The following is a 17,500-nucleotide window of genomic DNA, read 5'->3' as shown; positions in this document are numbered from 1 at the left end:
ATGATATATAATATATAATATATAATATATATATATATATATATATATATATATATATATATATATATATGAAAATCATGGAATAAAATACTAGTTTTACCCTACATGCATTCATTTGCCAGGAGACTTTTGCGAGTGCTTCTGCCATGGACATTCTCAATATCCCTAGGCCCACTGAAAAGTAAAGAAGAAAACTGTAGACGTATTTTTTTCGGGAATCTTAAGATTTAAACAAATTATGAATTTTAAAGATTAAGATGTTCATAATTATAGATTTTTATTTAAACTTAACTGCAAGTGTATATGACCATGCTGAATGATTTCAGTGTTTTTACCTGTATAGCCACATTCCACTCATTGAGTTGGCCAATGGTCTGTTCCGGGGACAGTGGAAAAGGGCAGTTCTGCCAAATTGCCCCTGACCTAAATTTCTTGCATTTCATATATCCTGGGATGTTTGCCTGAGAATGATCTGCAGCCTGCTTAGCTGACATGTGATATAGCTTCTTGGCCTCATCTTCGTTTAACTCAAGCATGAACTCTAGGGCGTGTCCATTTGGACAAGGAAAATCGCTTTTGTACGACCTGGCACTTGTGGGGAACCAGTGGTCATTGTTCGAATCCATGTACCACGGACCTCCCGGTATTGTAGGGTTGTATTCCCTCAAATTATGAAATTTGCTTGAGAACAATAGTCTCGATGCATTTTGAGTGTGATATTCTGCAACCTCCACAAAATATGTCTTAAAATGATTAAAAGTATTCAGGAAGCTATTGAAGTTTACCACAAAGCTTACATTGCCATACCAGTTGTGGTCGTAAACAGGCATTCCGAACCAGGCTGCCATTAGCTCGGAATTCCACAAGTGCGTGCTTTGTGTCATGGGACATTGGATTATTTTACTTTCCACCACGGCTTGTACAAAATCGTCGAGATGAACAGTTCGTATAATGGTTTCAAACCTCCTATAGGAGTCTTCAACTCCAAGTGAATACAAGTTTGTTGGTGCCCAGCATTTCATTTTTGGCCGATAACTTTCAGGAGTTTGAAATAAAACTTGGTCCGTTCGCACGTCAACCTGTATAAGAGCGTCAGACTGTTAGAATCCTTGAATTAGCTAATATAAAAAGAAATCTTGTATTACACAATATCAAAACATACAAACTATTACAGATAGATACTTTCCGCATTCGCCTTAAATGCGATTTTTTTTTTCTAACATTAGCGAATGTTTATACAAAGCTTGAATATTCCAATCTAATCTATATCCATAATCACCGGTATTAAATAATTCTAATTGCTGTAGCCGAATTGTAAGAATATTTGAGTTGTTGATATGCTTCATTCACAGACAATCGTTTTATCTATTTCCTTTATTAAATGAGTTTTGAAAAAAAAAAATCTGCCTTAGAAAATTGAATAACTAAGAACAAATCTATGCAGTTTTCTTTACGTGTTAATCCTCTGCTTATGGCTCTCGTCACGGTGACTGACGTTTCTCAATAAGTCGGCGGTAACTTCAATTTTTTCCAGTTCCCACAACTACCGAATATAATTATTACAAATCGCTGCTGACAAGTAATGCTTTCTGAGTTCATACTAATGTATATTACAGACACACATTTTTGTTTTTATTACTGTAAGTATAATTTCTTCTCAATTATGCAGTTTATGAAATTATATCACTTACATAAATAATATTACCGTAGTTATTATAACAACTAAGGATATAATAAACCATAGCAAATCGCTATATATCAACTCTAGTTATTCAATCAATTTAAATACAAAAAGATATAGAGACAGTACCTGGTCAGCCATGTTCGATTTCCTCTTCCCTTCTGAGCGGAGCGAAGTCACCGAGAACTTTCACCTGCTGCAAATAACGTATACTGAATGTATACATGTACAAATACATAAATGAATGTATATTATATATATTTATATTATATATTATATATATATATATAATATATAAATAATTAATGTATGTATGTATGAGTTGACATAGTTACTACTGAGAATTAATATCCTCAAAAGCGCAACATGTGATTTGATTATCTCCATCAGAAATACGCATCAAACACATGTTGTCTGCAGTCAAGATTTTGTTGAATATTACTAGATACGAATAAACTTTCCCTAACATTCGTAAATGCGAATGAGAATATTAATCTTAAATGTAAAATACATAGGACTGAGGATTGTTCAAGTTCGCGCGCAAGTGTGTTTCATTACAGCTGCAGTAACATGCGAGAAAAGCACTGGATTTCGTAGTTGACCATTCATCGGAAGTGAATTGATATTCTGCAAGTTCCAACACTATTCAAAGAAATCCCGTTCTGAATGATACTATACAGATCATCATTGAAGTCTAGTAAGACATCCGTAACACACATCAGTGGTGCTGTTTTTGACTATGTGAGTGGTGAATACGTCTTATGAGTCCACGTCCGGCCTAAATTAATTTTTTTTTTTTTTTTTTCTAATTCAGAAAGTGTGCTGGATCCATTTTTTTTTTCTTTTCCCTTGTCCTCTTTTTGGTTTAAAATAGCCGTATTAGCATCTAAAATATTTACAACGTTAGAAAATTTTTGGAAACGCTTGCAGGGCGGCCTTGCTAAGAACAGAAAGCTTTGTTTACAAGGTGTTTTACCACTTTGTAACATCGCTCGAAATATCGTTAAATTACATTTACACTTTGCTCAACACACTCTAAAAATAATTCTCATGGTTGATGTAGCTGATGTCGCAAAAGAATTTTCAGTAAAAAAAAAAAAAAAAAAAAAAAAAAAAAAGTTTACTTTTATTCTTAGATTTTGCATGAACATGTCATTCCTTAGACCTTGAAAGTAATGCATCAAGTATTAATACATGAATTATATTTAGAGGCCTATTTAGCCACTGGGTGGGAAAGCCAGCTCAAGTCAGTGCTGGTCCCAAGCCCGGATAAATGGAGGGAATGGTCACCTAGGGGGTGCCCCGCACATCTCCGGGGAGAGGAACTGGGGACCCTACCCACGTACTCACTCCAAGTTCTAGTTATCTATCTATCTAAAGGCCGCGGTGGCACCATTGGTTAAGTATCGTACTCAAGACTGTCCGAAGGGAAAATTGAGTTCGAGAGTATCGAGTCAAACCGGTCGGCATTCTGAGCGTTGTTTCCTTTGGAGGGCGGCGCCAACGTCCCTTGTGGACAGGGCAATTGATAAGCAGAACATATAGGGCAATTCATATAGGAAAATGCTGCATGATAATTACAAGATTGGGGGTATGCGTGGAAAGAGTAAATGCAAATGAACTTATTTATGAGTGCTTTTAACAAAATAACTGCAATAAATAAATAAAAAAAATCTGCGTTAATTCCATTTAATCTTTATTATCATCAGAAACACATGTAGTTCTACATTTATTACATCTTTCCTCGTACATGTCATTAAGTCATTTATTGATGTAACTTGTCATTTCAAAGATTGTAAGCACAATCATGTATAGAGAAGCCATCTTTTTTGGGGGCGTGAAGCATTTGTTTGTCCGTTTTATTTTCACGCGATTAGTGCAAGAAAATATTCTGACCGAGACAAGCACACAATTTAGTCATTGAGCTGACGATACATTGAGGGACATATATGATAATACGCATACATAAATTGAGAGATCATATATCAGTGTCTTTGGTAAAACCAATCCAGCTCATATGTTACGGTATCTGAGCTGCTCATTCGCGTCGTATTTTGTCAGTGTTGAGAGGTAACAAAGGAAGGAAATTAAATTACCAGTGAACCATGTAATGCTACTTTAGAGCAGGGTTCTTTAAAAACGATCCAATCGATTATATATAGAATTACGTGTCATTAAGGAGGGGACGGTCTACATTCACGCCTCCCTCAATACAAACGCAATCGAGTGTGAAGTGAAGAGTGAAGATTCTGAACGCGTTCATGCCTTGCTCGGGATAGGACCCGTAAGCAACAGTGTCCCTTCTCCCTACAACCCTCCGACACTCATATCTCTCTTTATATCTCATCTCTCTCCTCTCTACCTTCGCTCATCTCGTCTCCTCCTCGTCTCTCTATTCCTGATATTTTCCTCTCGCTCTCTCTCCTCACTCGCTCGCTTCTCGTCTCTCTCTCTCCTCTCTCCACCTTGCACTCGACTCGTTCTCTCTCTCTAGTGACCTGTCCCCAAAGGACTTTGGCGGGATCATAGAGATTTCCCCTCTTTCTGTCTGTTTTACTTTTTTTTTTGATGGTCTTCAAAAGTTCTCGTTCCGTTATACTCGTCCATCTCTTTATGCTTGCTTCTGTGTAAGGTTAGTCCTTTGTCTGGAACCCTGCTTCGTTTTCCATCGATCTTGCTGGTCCATGCTGAAGATGTTTCTAGCTCTTCGCTTTCGATTTACGTGTCCCAATTACGTCTCTCTTTTTCGGATGTTTTTTTTTCAGAAGGAAGTAGGAGCTTGTTCTATTGGCTCTCTCCAGCACTGTTCTGGTTTGACCTTCTATCTGTTCCAGATATTACTCATCATTCTCCTGAGAAACCATATCTCTGCCGATATCAATTCCGTTTCTCCTACCTTGTGAAACAGTCCTGCAATTCGCTAACTAAGACCGAAGGGCGACAACAAAACGTTCTGCGTTGTTTAACGCGTTTGAAACGAGGCCGAGAGAGTGCCATGTGGCAATTACATCTGCTACAATTTGTTTTATATACTTTGCACAACAAACGTGGATTTGGTATGGTCTCATAAGGATCTGTATTTGTTATAAAGTTTACAAGATTGATAATGATGACTCTGAGTCATCAAGACATACAATTTATCTCTATAAGGAAGCATGGTCATATTTTTTCCAAGTATGCTATTTCGTTAAAGATGACAACAGTAATATTCCAAATCACGACACACCACACACACACACACAGCACACACACACCCCACACCGCACACACAACACAATGCCACAACACACACACACACCACAGCCAGGCACACACACCCACACTCACTCACTCTGCGTAGTGTTTTTTTTAATTTATTTATTTCTTGTTTTTCCTATATGATACCTATAATGCCAACATTAACATCTTAACTTACCTAGTCGATTATGTAGTTTATAAGTCCAGGTATGCCTATGAATTTGTTCATTTCGGCCCCTAGGTGCTTGACTATACTACGTATAAGCCTATAACAGAGAGGAGGTGGAGATATCAATTCTCTAAAAGGGAAAGAGGGGACGTACTATATTGGTACTATCATACCTAAAATGAAGTTATCAGCCGGGGAAGATATATAACAAAGGTGGGGCGTAACCCATATGCTTGTCTAGAGAAATTTTATTTTGAACCTTGCCATCTGTGTTCTTTCGACCTCAAGCCTGGCTGGTGGTTATTGGGCGGTTAGGATTTATATGCCGCTGCAAGAAGGATGGCGTTCGTTCCATGTTTATTCAATATATAGTGGTGTATTGTAATTTAACAGAACAGTTATGTACATAAGTATAATAAATATATAATTCTTCACCCTTTTTTTTTATTTTTTTTTTTTTTTTTTTTAAGACACATGCGTTAATTCCTCCGCGCTTTACACAAGGATATAAAAGTAAATTCCTTCTTTTTTTTTTTTTTCTTTTTTTTTTTTTTTTATTTTTTTCTTTTATTACACAGAACTCGGTGTCACATTATTCGGAGTCTCGCATACAGTACGTGTCCGTTCGGAACGTTCGTCCGGTCGTTTTGGCTTATTTATCTCTGCTTCAGGTTGCATACCTATCGCTGCTACTGGAGCAATTCAACGCGACAGGGAATGAACTTTAACAGATATTACCTGCCCCCTCCTCCCCTCTCGCCCTGACATCATGGGAATCCCTTAGTTGAGAAGGTGAGGTTGGGATGGTTGGCAATTATTTTGTTTGCTATCTGTTCGTACTCGTGGAGTAATTTGGGGTGTCCGTATCTATCTACTAAACCCATGTCTGTACTTGTCGCCGAGTTACGGCGTTAGTTGCGTATTGGAAGGTCCGGCCTAGGTGGTTATGCGGCCATCTGACGGTAGCCTGGCTATACTGGTGTCGCGACGTGTGTTGTTGTCGAGCGTGCCCAAGAGTCCTGTGTCTAGCGTTCAGGTCCCCTAGCAGTTTACACTGCATTTGTAGTCGAAGTCACTCAGATGTATTGTAGGGTAAGGTTAGAAAAGGGCGACGAGGCGGTAAGTAGCATGTAGTCACACTATGGGGCCCCTAGATGTTTCTATTTTCAAAACGTTCCAGGACTCCTGGTCAAATCAGGGCTAGGCATGGCGACTGTGGCCGTGTTCCGCGTTTAATTGCAGTGGCCTACTCCGTCAGCTCTATACCCGACTTGTTTCCGTTGATATCATGTTGAAGGAAAGATCTTTACCTTTCATTGTCTGCTAGTCCATGGCTTTTATGAGGAATAATGTCTGGTTATGATTGGTGTAATGTATTGCAGAGTTCAGGTTTTTTCTTGATTTGCCCAGTTGAAGGACAATTATGTTGTAATTACTTTATACTTATCGTAGGTTGGGTGCAGGTTTTAGCTGTTGGTTGCTGCGTATCTGCGAACATGCAATTCTTATGGCCTTTTCAGTTGTGCCTCCCTATGAGCATGCTTTCCATTTACCTCTATTGAATCTCGGGCTTCGAGATGTCTTTGATTTTTTCCCCCTCTCGGTTTCTGAAGTTACGGATTAGTGAAGGTGAATTTGAGGTTGCCAGTTTTATTTCTTTTCCGAATCATTATATTGTCAAATTTTATATATTTTTTGGTGGTCATGCGCGTAAATTTGTACCACAATATCTTTTGATCCGGCTGGGATCCCCCCCCATGACAGAAGTTTGGTGACTCGGTTTCGTTTTTGCCCCCTTTTTCTTTTTGTTCTTTGTTGTAATCTGAGGATCTAGCTGTATTATTTTTCGAGCATCTTCCTCTGTCGGACCTTTATCGTTGTCCATTGTTGGTAAATGCCGGCAGTTTCTATCTAAAGCTTGGACGGGTGGGACTTTTGTGATACTTGTGTGCCTTGCCCGTGTGATTATATATGGGTGGGCGTATGTTAGGGCGGGGGACAGGAGCGTTGCGTCCTCGTTGGTTTCCTCGGGCTGGCATTTGTATATTGCGGCTGAGAGGGTGGTTGGGGTTTGCGGATTGTGTGTCCTCGAGGGTGGTTGGTTTTAGTGGATTGAGGTTGATAGGGTGGTATGGGTTGATGGGTTGTGTTGGGATGCATCTGAAGATCGCCACCCGAGTCCACATCATTAGGTAATCGACTTCAAGTAGTTTTTTGCCCGTCTTAAGTCCTTCTTGACCTCTCTCTGCATAGGTCCCGAGTTCTGGCCAAGGTTGGCTAGGCGCATTTATTAGCACTACCCAGCAACTTTAAAAAAACAGGGGTTCCTTAGGACATGCTAATATTTGTTTTGGGTTGTTCGTTCTATTGCTGCATCTCACTCGCACTTTTTTGGCTACCATACTGTAGCGGAGTTCTGTTTTCCTCTTTTTTTCTTTGTTTATTCTATTCTATTCGATTTTTTATCACCTTTCCTGTCCTGATGATTACATTTTTCCTGATCAGTGACTTGATCTGTGATTCTTCCACAGTGGGATGCTTTTGGTTTTGGTTTTGTTTTTTGTTTGGGCATTCTCGAAGATGTGCCCCCTCTTGCGGCACATTCATGCAGGTTTTCTTGGTTTTTATCTGGAGTGGTCACTATGTTTGTGTGTGTACGAGTAGCCACCATGCTGATGCCCATTGTTATCCGCTCTCCTCAATATTCCCGGGGTATTGGATTGGGAAGCGCAGAAGAGGCTCAGCCATTTTCCTTGATTTTGGATCAGCCTTGTCATTGTCCCTAGTCGGACTCATTTATCAAGATTGCGTGCTTTCCCATGATCTAACCGCATCTCTACTTTTGCAAATGGGGCCGATTGTCTTAATATTTCCGTCTTGTGCGAATGGCGTTTGGTGCAGTGCTGACTGATTAGCTGTTGGGCTTCTATATATATACCGGACCTTGAAAAGCGGGCTGTTCTACTAGAATCCTTACCAAGCCGCTCAAGAATTATGCCTCAATCTATTTTATCCCTCAAGGCTTTTGGTATAGCAGATAGTGAACGTAAATGGACATTAGATTTAAGCATCAAATAAATATGTTTGATTTAGCTACAATCGGATATCTTGCCGATTAGTATCTGTGCAATATTTCTGAGTAGAAAGGACTTGTCGAACATGCCAAGCGTCACTTACAACGATTCCGTAACCGTTCGAATTCCCAAGACAGGATTAAACAGTCGTTACGAATGGCGGGAAAAGATTCAAATGTCAGACATTTTTACACACACATAAATGTGTGTGTGGGGTTGTGTGTTGTTGTGTGTGTGGGAGTGTGGGTGTGTGTGTGTGTGTGTGTGTGTGTGCTTTCGTGTGTGTGTGTTGTGTCACTGTGTGGTGTGTGTGGTGGTGTGTGTGTGTAGTGTGTGTGTGGTGTGTGCTGTGTGTGTGGTTGGTGTCTGTGTGTGGTGTGTGTGGTCTGTGTGGTGTGTGTGTTGTGTGTGTGTGTGTCTGTGTGTGGTGGTGTGTGTGTGTCTGTGTGGTGTGTGTGTCTGTGTGTGTGTGTGTGTGTTGTGTTGTGTGTGTTGTGTGTGTGTGTGTGTGTGTGTGGTGTAGTCTTGTGTGTGTGTCTTGTGCGGTGTGCGTGTGGCGTGTGCGCTATGCGCGCCGCGGTGCGTGCGGAGGTCGTGTGCGTGGGGCGGCAGCGTGCGGGGGTGGGTGTGTCGTGAGTTTAATATACTTAGTTGGTCGATCTTTAGTAACTATAATACTTGGCACTATCACTGCTTCCTTTATAGAGTTTTAAAATTCGATGACTTTAGGGTAGATCATATATCTTAAATCTGTCACTTTAATAACCAATACCAAGATTTGAGACTATACCAAATTGCATATACCCTTTTGTTGTGCAAAGTATGAAAAATTTGTAGAATGCTTTTGCCACATTGCAACCTCTACGATCTGGCCTTCGTTTCAAACGCGGGGGTTTAAAAACGCTATAGAACGTTTTGTTATCCCCTCGGTCTTTAGTTTACTCTTTGATCCGTCATTGCAAATTTTTGAGTTTACCGAGCTTAAAAACTACACACACATCATTTTGTGTGTTCTATGGTATGTGAGCTTGTGGTGATTTGAGTGTGACGTGTGAGTGCGTGAGTTAGTGAGATGTAGTTGATGGTGGTGAGTGAGTGATGAGTGCGTGCGTTCAGTGCTTGCGTGAGTGGTGTGTGTTGGTTGTGTTGTGTTTGTTTTGTGGGAGCTGATGTGGGTGTGTGCTGTGTTGTTGTGTGTTTGTGTTGTGTTGGTGTGTGTGTTGTGTGTGTGTGTGGGTTGTGTGTGTGTGCTGTCTATATACTGTAATCTCTATATATATATATTCATATATATACTATATATACCTATTATATATATATTTTAATATCTTATATACTTTATTATATATATATATATATATTATATATTAGTATTGTATTATATATAATATATTTATTTATATATATCTTATATTCCTATTATATATCTGTATTTTTATAGATATATTATAGAGAAGAAGAGAGAGGAGAGGAGAGAGAGAGAGAGAGAGAGAAGAGAGAGCGGCGAGAGAGAGAGAGAGAGGAGAGGACCGACATATAGAGACTAGAGAGAGACAGGAGCAGAGAGGGATAGGATAGGATTGAAATATATATAGACGCGATTAGATAGATAGATAGAGTAGATAGATAGATATAGAATTGATAGTGAATGAGCGATAGATAGATGATACCCACAATATATATTATAGATATATATATTCTATATATATATTTGTTCTGTTATATCTAATATGTATAATCTATGTATTGTTTATCTTAGCTGTATATGTATAGTATAGATATATATATCTTATATATATGTATTATATATATGTATAACTACTATACTTATGTATATACACTATGTTATATATATATGTTATAATATTTATACCTATATATATATACCTACATAATATACTGTGTGTGTTGTGTGTGTGTGTGGTGGTGTTGTGTGTGGGTGTGTGTGTAGGTGTGTGGTGTGTGTCGTGTCGTGTGTGTGTGTTGTGTTTTTGTGTTATCTCGCTTTCGTTCCTTCTCTATCTACTATATATCTATCCTTCTATATGCTATATAGATCATCTCTATATATCTAATATATATATCTATTGTTTATATAATATCTATATATATATCATTATATATTCTATATATTATATATATATATATATTATATTAATATATCTTCTATATATCCTTCGATCTATTCTATATCTATATAATTAATAATCCTAATAGTATCTCTATTCTCTATATATTATCTCTATATCTATCTATATATAGTTCTATATATATATATATATATCATATATAGATATATATTACCTATTCATCTTCACATATATATCTTATATATTATATTTTATATACTTATCTATTATATCTCTCTCTCTATCTTATATCTCTCTCTATCTATATCTATCTTTCTATCTTCTTACTCTACCTTTATATCTCATACTATTCTCATATTATATATAGTATATATCTACCTTTACTTAGATATCTTATCTATTATTCTTATATATCATTCTAGAATTCTCTATATCTATTATCTCTATCGCTATCTATTCTCGATATACCTTATATATCTATCTTTTAGTAGTCTGGATATATATCATCTATATATATACTAATATTATCTTCTAATCTATTATTATATATGTCTATATAGTACTTATCTAACTTATATGTATCTTCCTTTATCACTTTATGTTTCGATCTATATATCTATTATATATCATATTCTTCTATCTATGATATTATATGTATCTTATCTCTAATGTTCTCTTGTCTTATCTATATATACTCTATCTATCTCTATTCTATACTATTTTACATTATATTATATCTAGTTATCTCTCTATAATATATGCTTATCTATATTATTTATATCTATTATAATTTCTCTCTATCTATTCTTATTTATACTAGATCTATATATGTTATCCATATATATATACTCTATATGACCTCTATATCTAGATATATTTCATCTTTATATATATATCTATATATCTATATCTTATGTGCCGCAGTGGCCGAGTGGTTAAAGCGTCGGATCTCAGGCTGTCACAACGGCAATCTGAGTTGTGAGGGTTCGATCAGGCCGCGCCGGCGCCGTTGTTTTCCCTTGGCAAGGAAACACTTCACCTTGATTGCCTACCTAGCCACGTGGGTTGGCCATGCCAGACCCAAGTCAAGTGCTGGTCTCCAGGCCCTGATAAAAATAGAAGAGAATGATTACCTAAAAAGGTACATGGTCTACTCTCCGTGGAAAGGATAGGGGACCCCTACCACGTTACTCACTCCACTAAGCATCACATGAAACGAACTACAAGTTCATGCTGTGACCACGGCGGCTCAAAAAACATGGAACTAACGTAATTAAATAAAAAAATATAATATTTATATATATATATATATTTATTATATATTTATATATATATATTATATAGGGGTATATATATCTCATATATATATATTATAGATATATATATATATTAATAATATTATATATGATATTATAAATGATTATATATTAAATATATATATATATATTATATACTATATATTATATTATATTATTATCGTTACTATATATATTAATATAATATTTGAATATATATATATATATTTATTTCATAATATATATTATATATATATACATTCCTTAATTATATATACATATATAATATATACCCATATATTTTAATATAATATATAATAGGTATATATATATATATATATAATATATATATTTTAATATATATATTATATATATTCTTCTTCTTTTACGGTAGTTCATGTTCCTGAGCCGCCGTGGTCACAGATGATACTTATTGTAGTCTTTAGCATGTTGTGATTCGCGTGGGGATTGAGTACTTGTAGTGGTCCCCATTCCTTTCCCGGAGAGTAACCGGTGTTACCTTTCCAGGTCATCCATTCTCTGCTATTTTTATCCGCGGTTTGGGACGCAGCACTGACGTGGCTGGCTTGGCCACCCCAGTGGCTATGTATTCAATTCAAGGTGAAGTTTCTTGCCCAAGGGAACAAACGGCGGCGATCGGTGGTGACTCGAACCCTCGAATTCAGATTGCCGTCGCGACGTGTTGATTTCGAGCGCCTAACCGGATCCATCGGCACCACCGCGGTTCTTGACGATCATTGTGCTTCCATGATTTTTTTCTTAGCATTTTTAAGCGTGGTTTGCTTGCCTTCCGCCCGGTGTTTTTATCGAGTCAACATCTCTATTTACGCGGCAACTGAATTGAGCTGGCTTGGGCCACCCAGTGGCTATAGGACAGGCAGCGAGGTGAATGTTCCTTGCCCAAGTAACACGCGCGCGGCCGGTGGACTAGAACCCTCGAACAGTCTTGAGTCCGACGCGCTAACCCATTCGGCCTACCGCGTCCCCCATATAATATCATATAATATATATATATTTTAAATATATATATATATATATTATTGATATATATAATTATATATATTTAATTAGTATTATTTTCTTATATATGTTATATATTATATCATATTATATATATTTTTATTATATATATAATTATATATTATATTGATTTCCAATCTTGATATTAATATTCATATTATTATATTCTAGATTTATATATTGTTTATATAGATAAAAAATATATATATATATCTCTTATTATTATATATATATATTATATATATATAATATATTATATTTAGATTATATTAAATATATATATTCTCTCTTTATATTATGATTGTTAGAGTATTAAGATTATATTGTATATATATATATTATAATATATATATATATATTAATAGTAATTATTTTACATATTTTATATATAATTATATACTATATATAAACACATTTATATGTTATATATATATATATATATCTATATATTATTATATAATATATAAATATCTATTATATATATATATATATGCTTGTCGTGTGAATAGGTTTATAGACAACAAACCACACACACGACACACAAACACACACACACACACACACAAACACACAAACAAAAACAACAACACACCACACAACACACACACACAAACGACCCCACACACACAACTCCTCTCTCTGCTCTTCTCTCTCTCTCTCTCTCTATATTATATATAGATATATATATATATATATTATATATTTACTATATGATTATATATTACATATGATACCTATATGCCAACATTAACAATCTTACGTACCCTAGTCGATTATGTTAGATTATAGTCCGCTATGCCTAATGAATTTTTCAGTTCTGCCCCATCTGGTGCGGACTGATTACTATGCGGCTATATATATACCTTAGACCTTGACAGGGCTGTCGTAACTACGATCCTCCAAAGCCCTCAGAATTATTCTAAATCGATTTTATCCAATTCATAAGTGATTTTGGTTGCAATGATTTGTGAACGTAAAATTAGATTTAAGCCAATATATGTTGATTTAGCTATGCCTTTGACACAGGCTTTTGGATGTGGTTTCAGCGAGATAATCTTTGCTCGAAATTAGTAATCTTGCAATATTTCTGAGTAAAGGAACTTGTGCGAGAGCATGCCACTCGTCACTTACAGCGATCCGTAACCGTTCATAATGTCCAAACAGGCATGAGACCGTTCAGAAAGGACGTTAAAAGATAGCACATTCACATTTTTAACACACATCCCATAATGTGTGTGTGTGTGTGTGATGGGTGGTGTGTGTGTGTGTGTGTGTGTGTGTTTGTGTGTGGTGTGTGTTTTGTATTTGTGTGTTGTGTTGTGGTGTGTGTGTGTGTGTGTGTTTGGGTTTTGTGTGTGTGTGTTTTGTGTGGTGTGGTGTGTGGTGTTGTGTGGTGTGTTGTGTTGTGTGTGTGTGTGTGGGGGTGTGGGTGGTGTGTGAGGGGGGAGGGGGGGGGGGAGAGGAGAGTGAGGAGAGAGAGAGAGAGAGAGAGAGAGAGCGTGTGTGTGGTGTGTGTGGTGTGTGTGTGTGTGTTTGTGTGTGTGGTGTGTGTGTGTGTGTGTGTGTGTAGTGCTGTGTGTCTTGTGTGTTGTAGTCGGTGTTGTGGTGTGTGTCCGGGTGTGTTGTGCGTCAAATGCGCGCGCTTGTGCGTTTGGTAGTTTGTGTGTGTGTTGTGTTGGTGTTTTGTGTGTGTGTGATGTGTGTGTGGATGTGTTGTGTAGTGTGTGTGGTGTGTTGTGAGTGTGTGTGTGTGCGTGTTGTGTGTGTTGCTTGCGTGCGTGGCGGTGCGTGCAGGCGTGCGTGCTTGCGGGATGTGAGTCGTGATTTGAAAATACTGTTGTCCTCTTGAATGAAATAGAATATCTTGGCTCACATGATGCCCTTCTTCCCTTTATAAGTAAATTGTTGTCTTGAGATTCACGGTCTATCATTATCCAATCTTTTCACCTCACAAAGTTATAACCAATACACGATTATGAGTACGCCTATACCCATTCACTTTTTGTGCAAAGTATAAACTTCGAAATTTGTAGATCATTGCCCTGGCAACTCTCTTCTGGCCCTTCGTTTTCAAACGGCGGTTAATAAACGCAGAACGTTTTGTTATCATGCCCTCGGTCCTTTAGTTTACCTTTGAATCACGGTCATGCAAATGTTGATGTAAACAACTATAAAAATACACCCACATCTATTTGTGTGTTTCTATGGATAGTGTGACTTTGCGTGTGTGTATATATATATAGAGTACATAGAGATAGAGTAGACGCACACACACCAACACAGCACACAACACCCACACACACACACAAACACACACATCACACACACGACACACACGACACCCTACACACATATATATATAGATATAAGTATTCTATATATATAATATATAGTATATTATATAATATATATATATCTAAATCTATTATACCATCTATACGTGTTGTGGTGTGTGTGTGTGTGTTGTTGTTTGGTGTGTGTGTGTGTTGTGTGTGTGTGTGTTTGTTTTTCTGTGTGTGTAGTGGTGGTGTGTGTGTGTGTGTGTGCGTCGTGCGTGCGCCTACTTCACCGTGTGTACGTGTGCGTTGCGCGTGTGTACGTGTTCGTGCTGCGGGTGTACGTGGGGTGCGTGCGCGGTGTGTACGTGTGGCGTACAGCGTGGTGTATCGTCGGGCACAGTGTGTGCGTGCGCGTTGTACGTGTGGCGTGAGCGTGTGTGTAACTGTGTCGTGATCGTGTGTACGTGTGGCTGCGCGTGTGTACTGTGTGAGTGCGCGTGTGAACGTGCGCGTGTGTGCGTGTGACGTGTGCGTTTTCGCGTGTGTACGTGTGCGTGCCGCGTGTGTACGTTGCTGCCTCCCGTGGTACGTGTGCGTCGTGCAATTAAATACTACACCACACACACACCACAACTATTATATTATTATATATATATATATTATAGTAAATATTCTATATTTTTTAATATTTATATATATATATATATAATAAATATAAATCATATACAATATATACGTGTGTGTGTGTGGTGTTTGTGTTTGTTTGTGTTGTTTTTGTTGTGTGTGTGTGTGTGTGCCCCGTGCGCGTGTGTACAGGTGTGCGTGCCGCGTGTGTACCGTGTGCGGTGCGCTTGTGTTACAGCTTGTTAGTGCGTGAGCGTGGTACTTGTGCTGAATCGTGTGTACGTGTAGTCGTGTCGTGTGTAAGTGTTTCGTGCAGCGTGTGTAACGCTGTGTCGCGTGGCGCGTTGTGTAACGTTGTGCGTGCGGCGTGTTACGTGCGCGTGTGTGCGTGTGGTAAGTGTGCCGTTCGCGTGTTTACTTGTGCGGTATTTCGAAGTGTGTACGTTGGCCGTTGCGCGTGTACTGTGCGTGCGCGTGTGTACGTGTCGTGCCGTGTGTTACGTGTGTTGCGTGCAATTATACATACCACACAACACACATAACCACACTATATATAATTGTGGTATAGTATATATTGTAGAGATTATATGATAAATATACATATTACATATATATACATATTTGCTTTTTTCTTTGTTAAAAAAAAAAAAAAAAAAAACTGTAGGTTCCTTGTCCGTGAGCCGCCGTTTGTCACAGACTGATACGTTAGGAATGTTGTAGTTTTTTATTTGTGCTGCTCTTGAGTTAGTACGTGTAGGGCCGACCAGTTTCCTTTACCCACGGATAGTTGCTCGTTGGTACCTTTTAGGTAATATACTCTCTATTTATCTGGGCTTGGGACCACACTTGCTTGGCCGGCCCTTGGCCACCCAGTTTGCAGAGGATAGGCAAATCAAGGAGGTTCTTTTGCCCAAGGTAACAGACTGTGGCGTCGTGACTTGAATCCTCGAATTTCAGATTGCCGTCGTCACAAGCTACTTTAGTCCGACGTGCTCTAACCATTCAGCCTCCGCGGCTTTGACATCATGGAGCTTACCATGCCATTTTTTCCTTAAACAATTTAGAGCGGTGGATTTGCCATTGCCTTCCGCCGTTGTTTTTATCGAGTCACCATCTCTATTTACCACGGCACATGACTTGAGCTGCTTTGGCCACACCGAGTGTCTGACGGTCAGGCAATTCGAGGTGAATTCCGTTGCTCCAGTGAAACAGCACGCCGGCCGGTGATCGTAACCCTCACTACACAGGAGATTTGGTCTTCGGTGGACAGTCTTGACATTCCGACCATATATACATATCCATAGTATAATATATATATATATATAATTATCTATTATATATATATTATATATATATATATATATAATAATGTTTTTTGTATTATATAGATGTATATATATGATATATTTACTCTGTATGTATATATATGTGTATATAATATATATATATATATATAATATATATAATATATATACATATATATATGTGTGTGTGTGTGTTGATATATATATAATATTATAATATTCGATCTATAATATACTATATGTTGTATTATACATATATGTATATATATATATATATATATATAATATATATATATATATTAATATATATATAATGTATAATGGTTTACTATTGGTAATATAATTGTACATACTCTTTTTTTTGTTTTTTATTTTTTTTTAACGGTAGGTTCGATGTCTGAGCCCGCCGTGGTCACAAGCATGATACTTAAATTTGTGGTTTTTCATGTTGTGATGCTCTTTGTACGATGAGTACGTGGTGTGTCCCCAGTTTTCCTGTTCCACGGAGACGTTCCCGGTGTTACCTTTTTAATTATTCATATATAATATATACTATATATATATATCATAGTATACATACATATATATACATATATACTACATATATATCATATATACATACATATAATACATTATACTAAATTATATACATATACATATCATGATATATAATATATACATACATATTATACATATATACTCATAT

General features: G+C 37.3%; 1 protein-coding gene across 6 annotated transcripts in view; it reads right to left on the bottom strand.

Annotated features, from left to right (window-relative positions):
- Window positions 1-17: 17 nt before the first annotated feature.
- LOC119579376 overlaps window positions 18-17,500 on the bottom strand; it is a 74,942-nt gene continuing 57,459 nt past the window's right edge. Inside the window, exons 1-4 of one of the 6 annotated variants that reach the window (XM_037927149.1) lie at window positions 5,097-5,173; window positions 1,811-1,877; window positions 336-1,079; window positions 18-174 (exon numbers count right to left, since the gene is read on the bottom strand). In XM_037927149.1, the coding sequence (XP_037783077.1) occupies window positions 166-174; window positions 336-1,079; window positions 1,811-1,822 (765 nt within the window). In that variant the 5' untranslated portion in view covers window positions 1,823-1,877; window positions 5,097-5,173 and the 3' untranslated portion in view covers window positions 18-165. Of the gene's footprint in view, window positions 175-335; window positions 1,080-1,810; window positions 1,894-5,096; window positions 5,174-17,500 lie in introns of those variants that run through there. The other 5 variants (XM_037927154.1, XM_037927153.1, XM_037927150.1 and 2 more) reach the window with 5 other exon arrangements.

This window comes from Penaeus monodon, chromosome 12, assembly GCF_015228065.2.
Source record: "Penaeus monodon isolate SGIC_2016 chromosome 12, NSTDA_Pmon_1, whole genome shotgun sequence".
NCBI classification, from domain to species: Eukaryota; Metazoa; Arthropoda; class Malacostraca; order Decapoda; family Penaeidae; genus Penaeus; species Penaeus monodon.
This window is presented reverse-complemented; position numbering and strand designations above follow the sequence as displayed.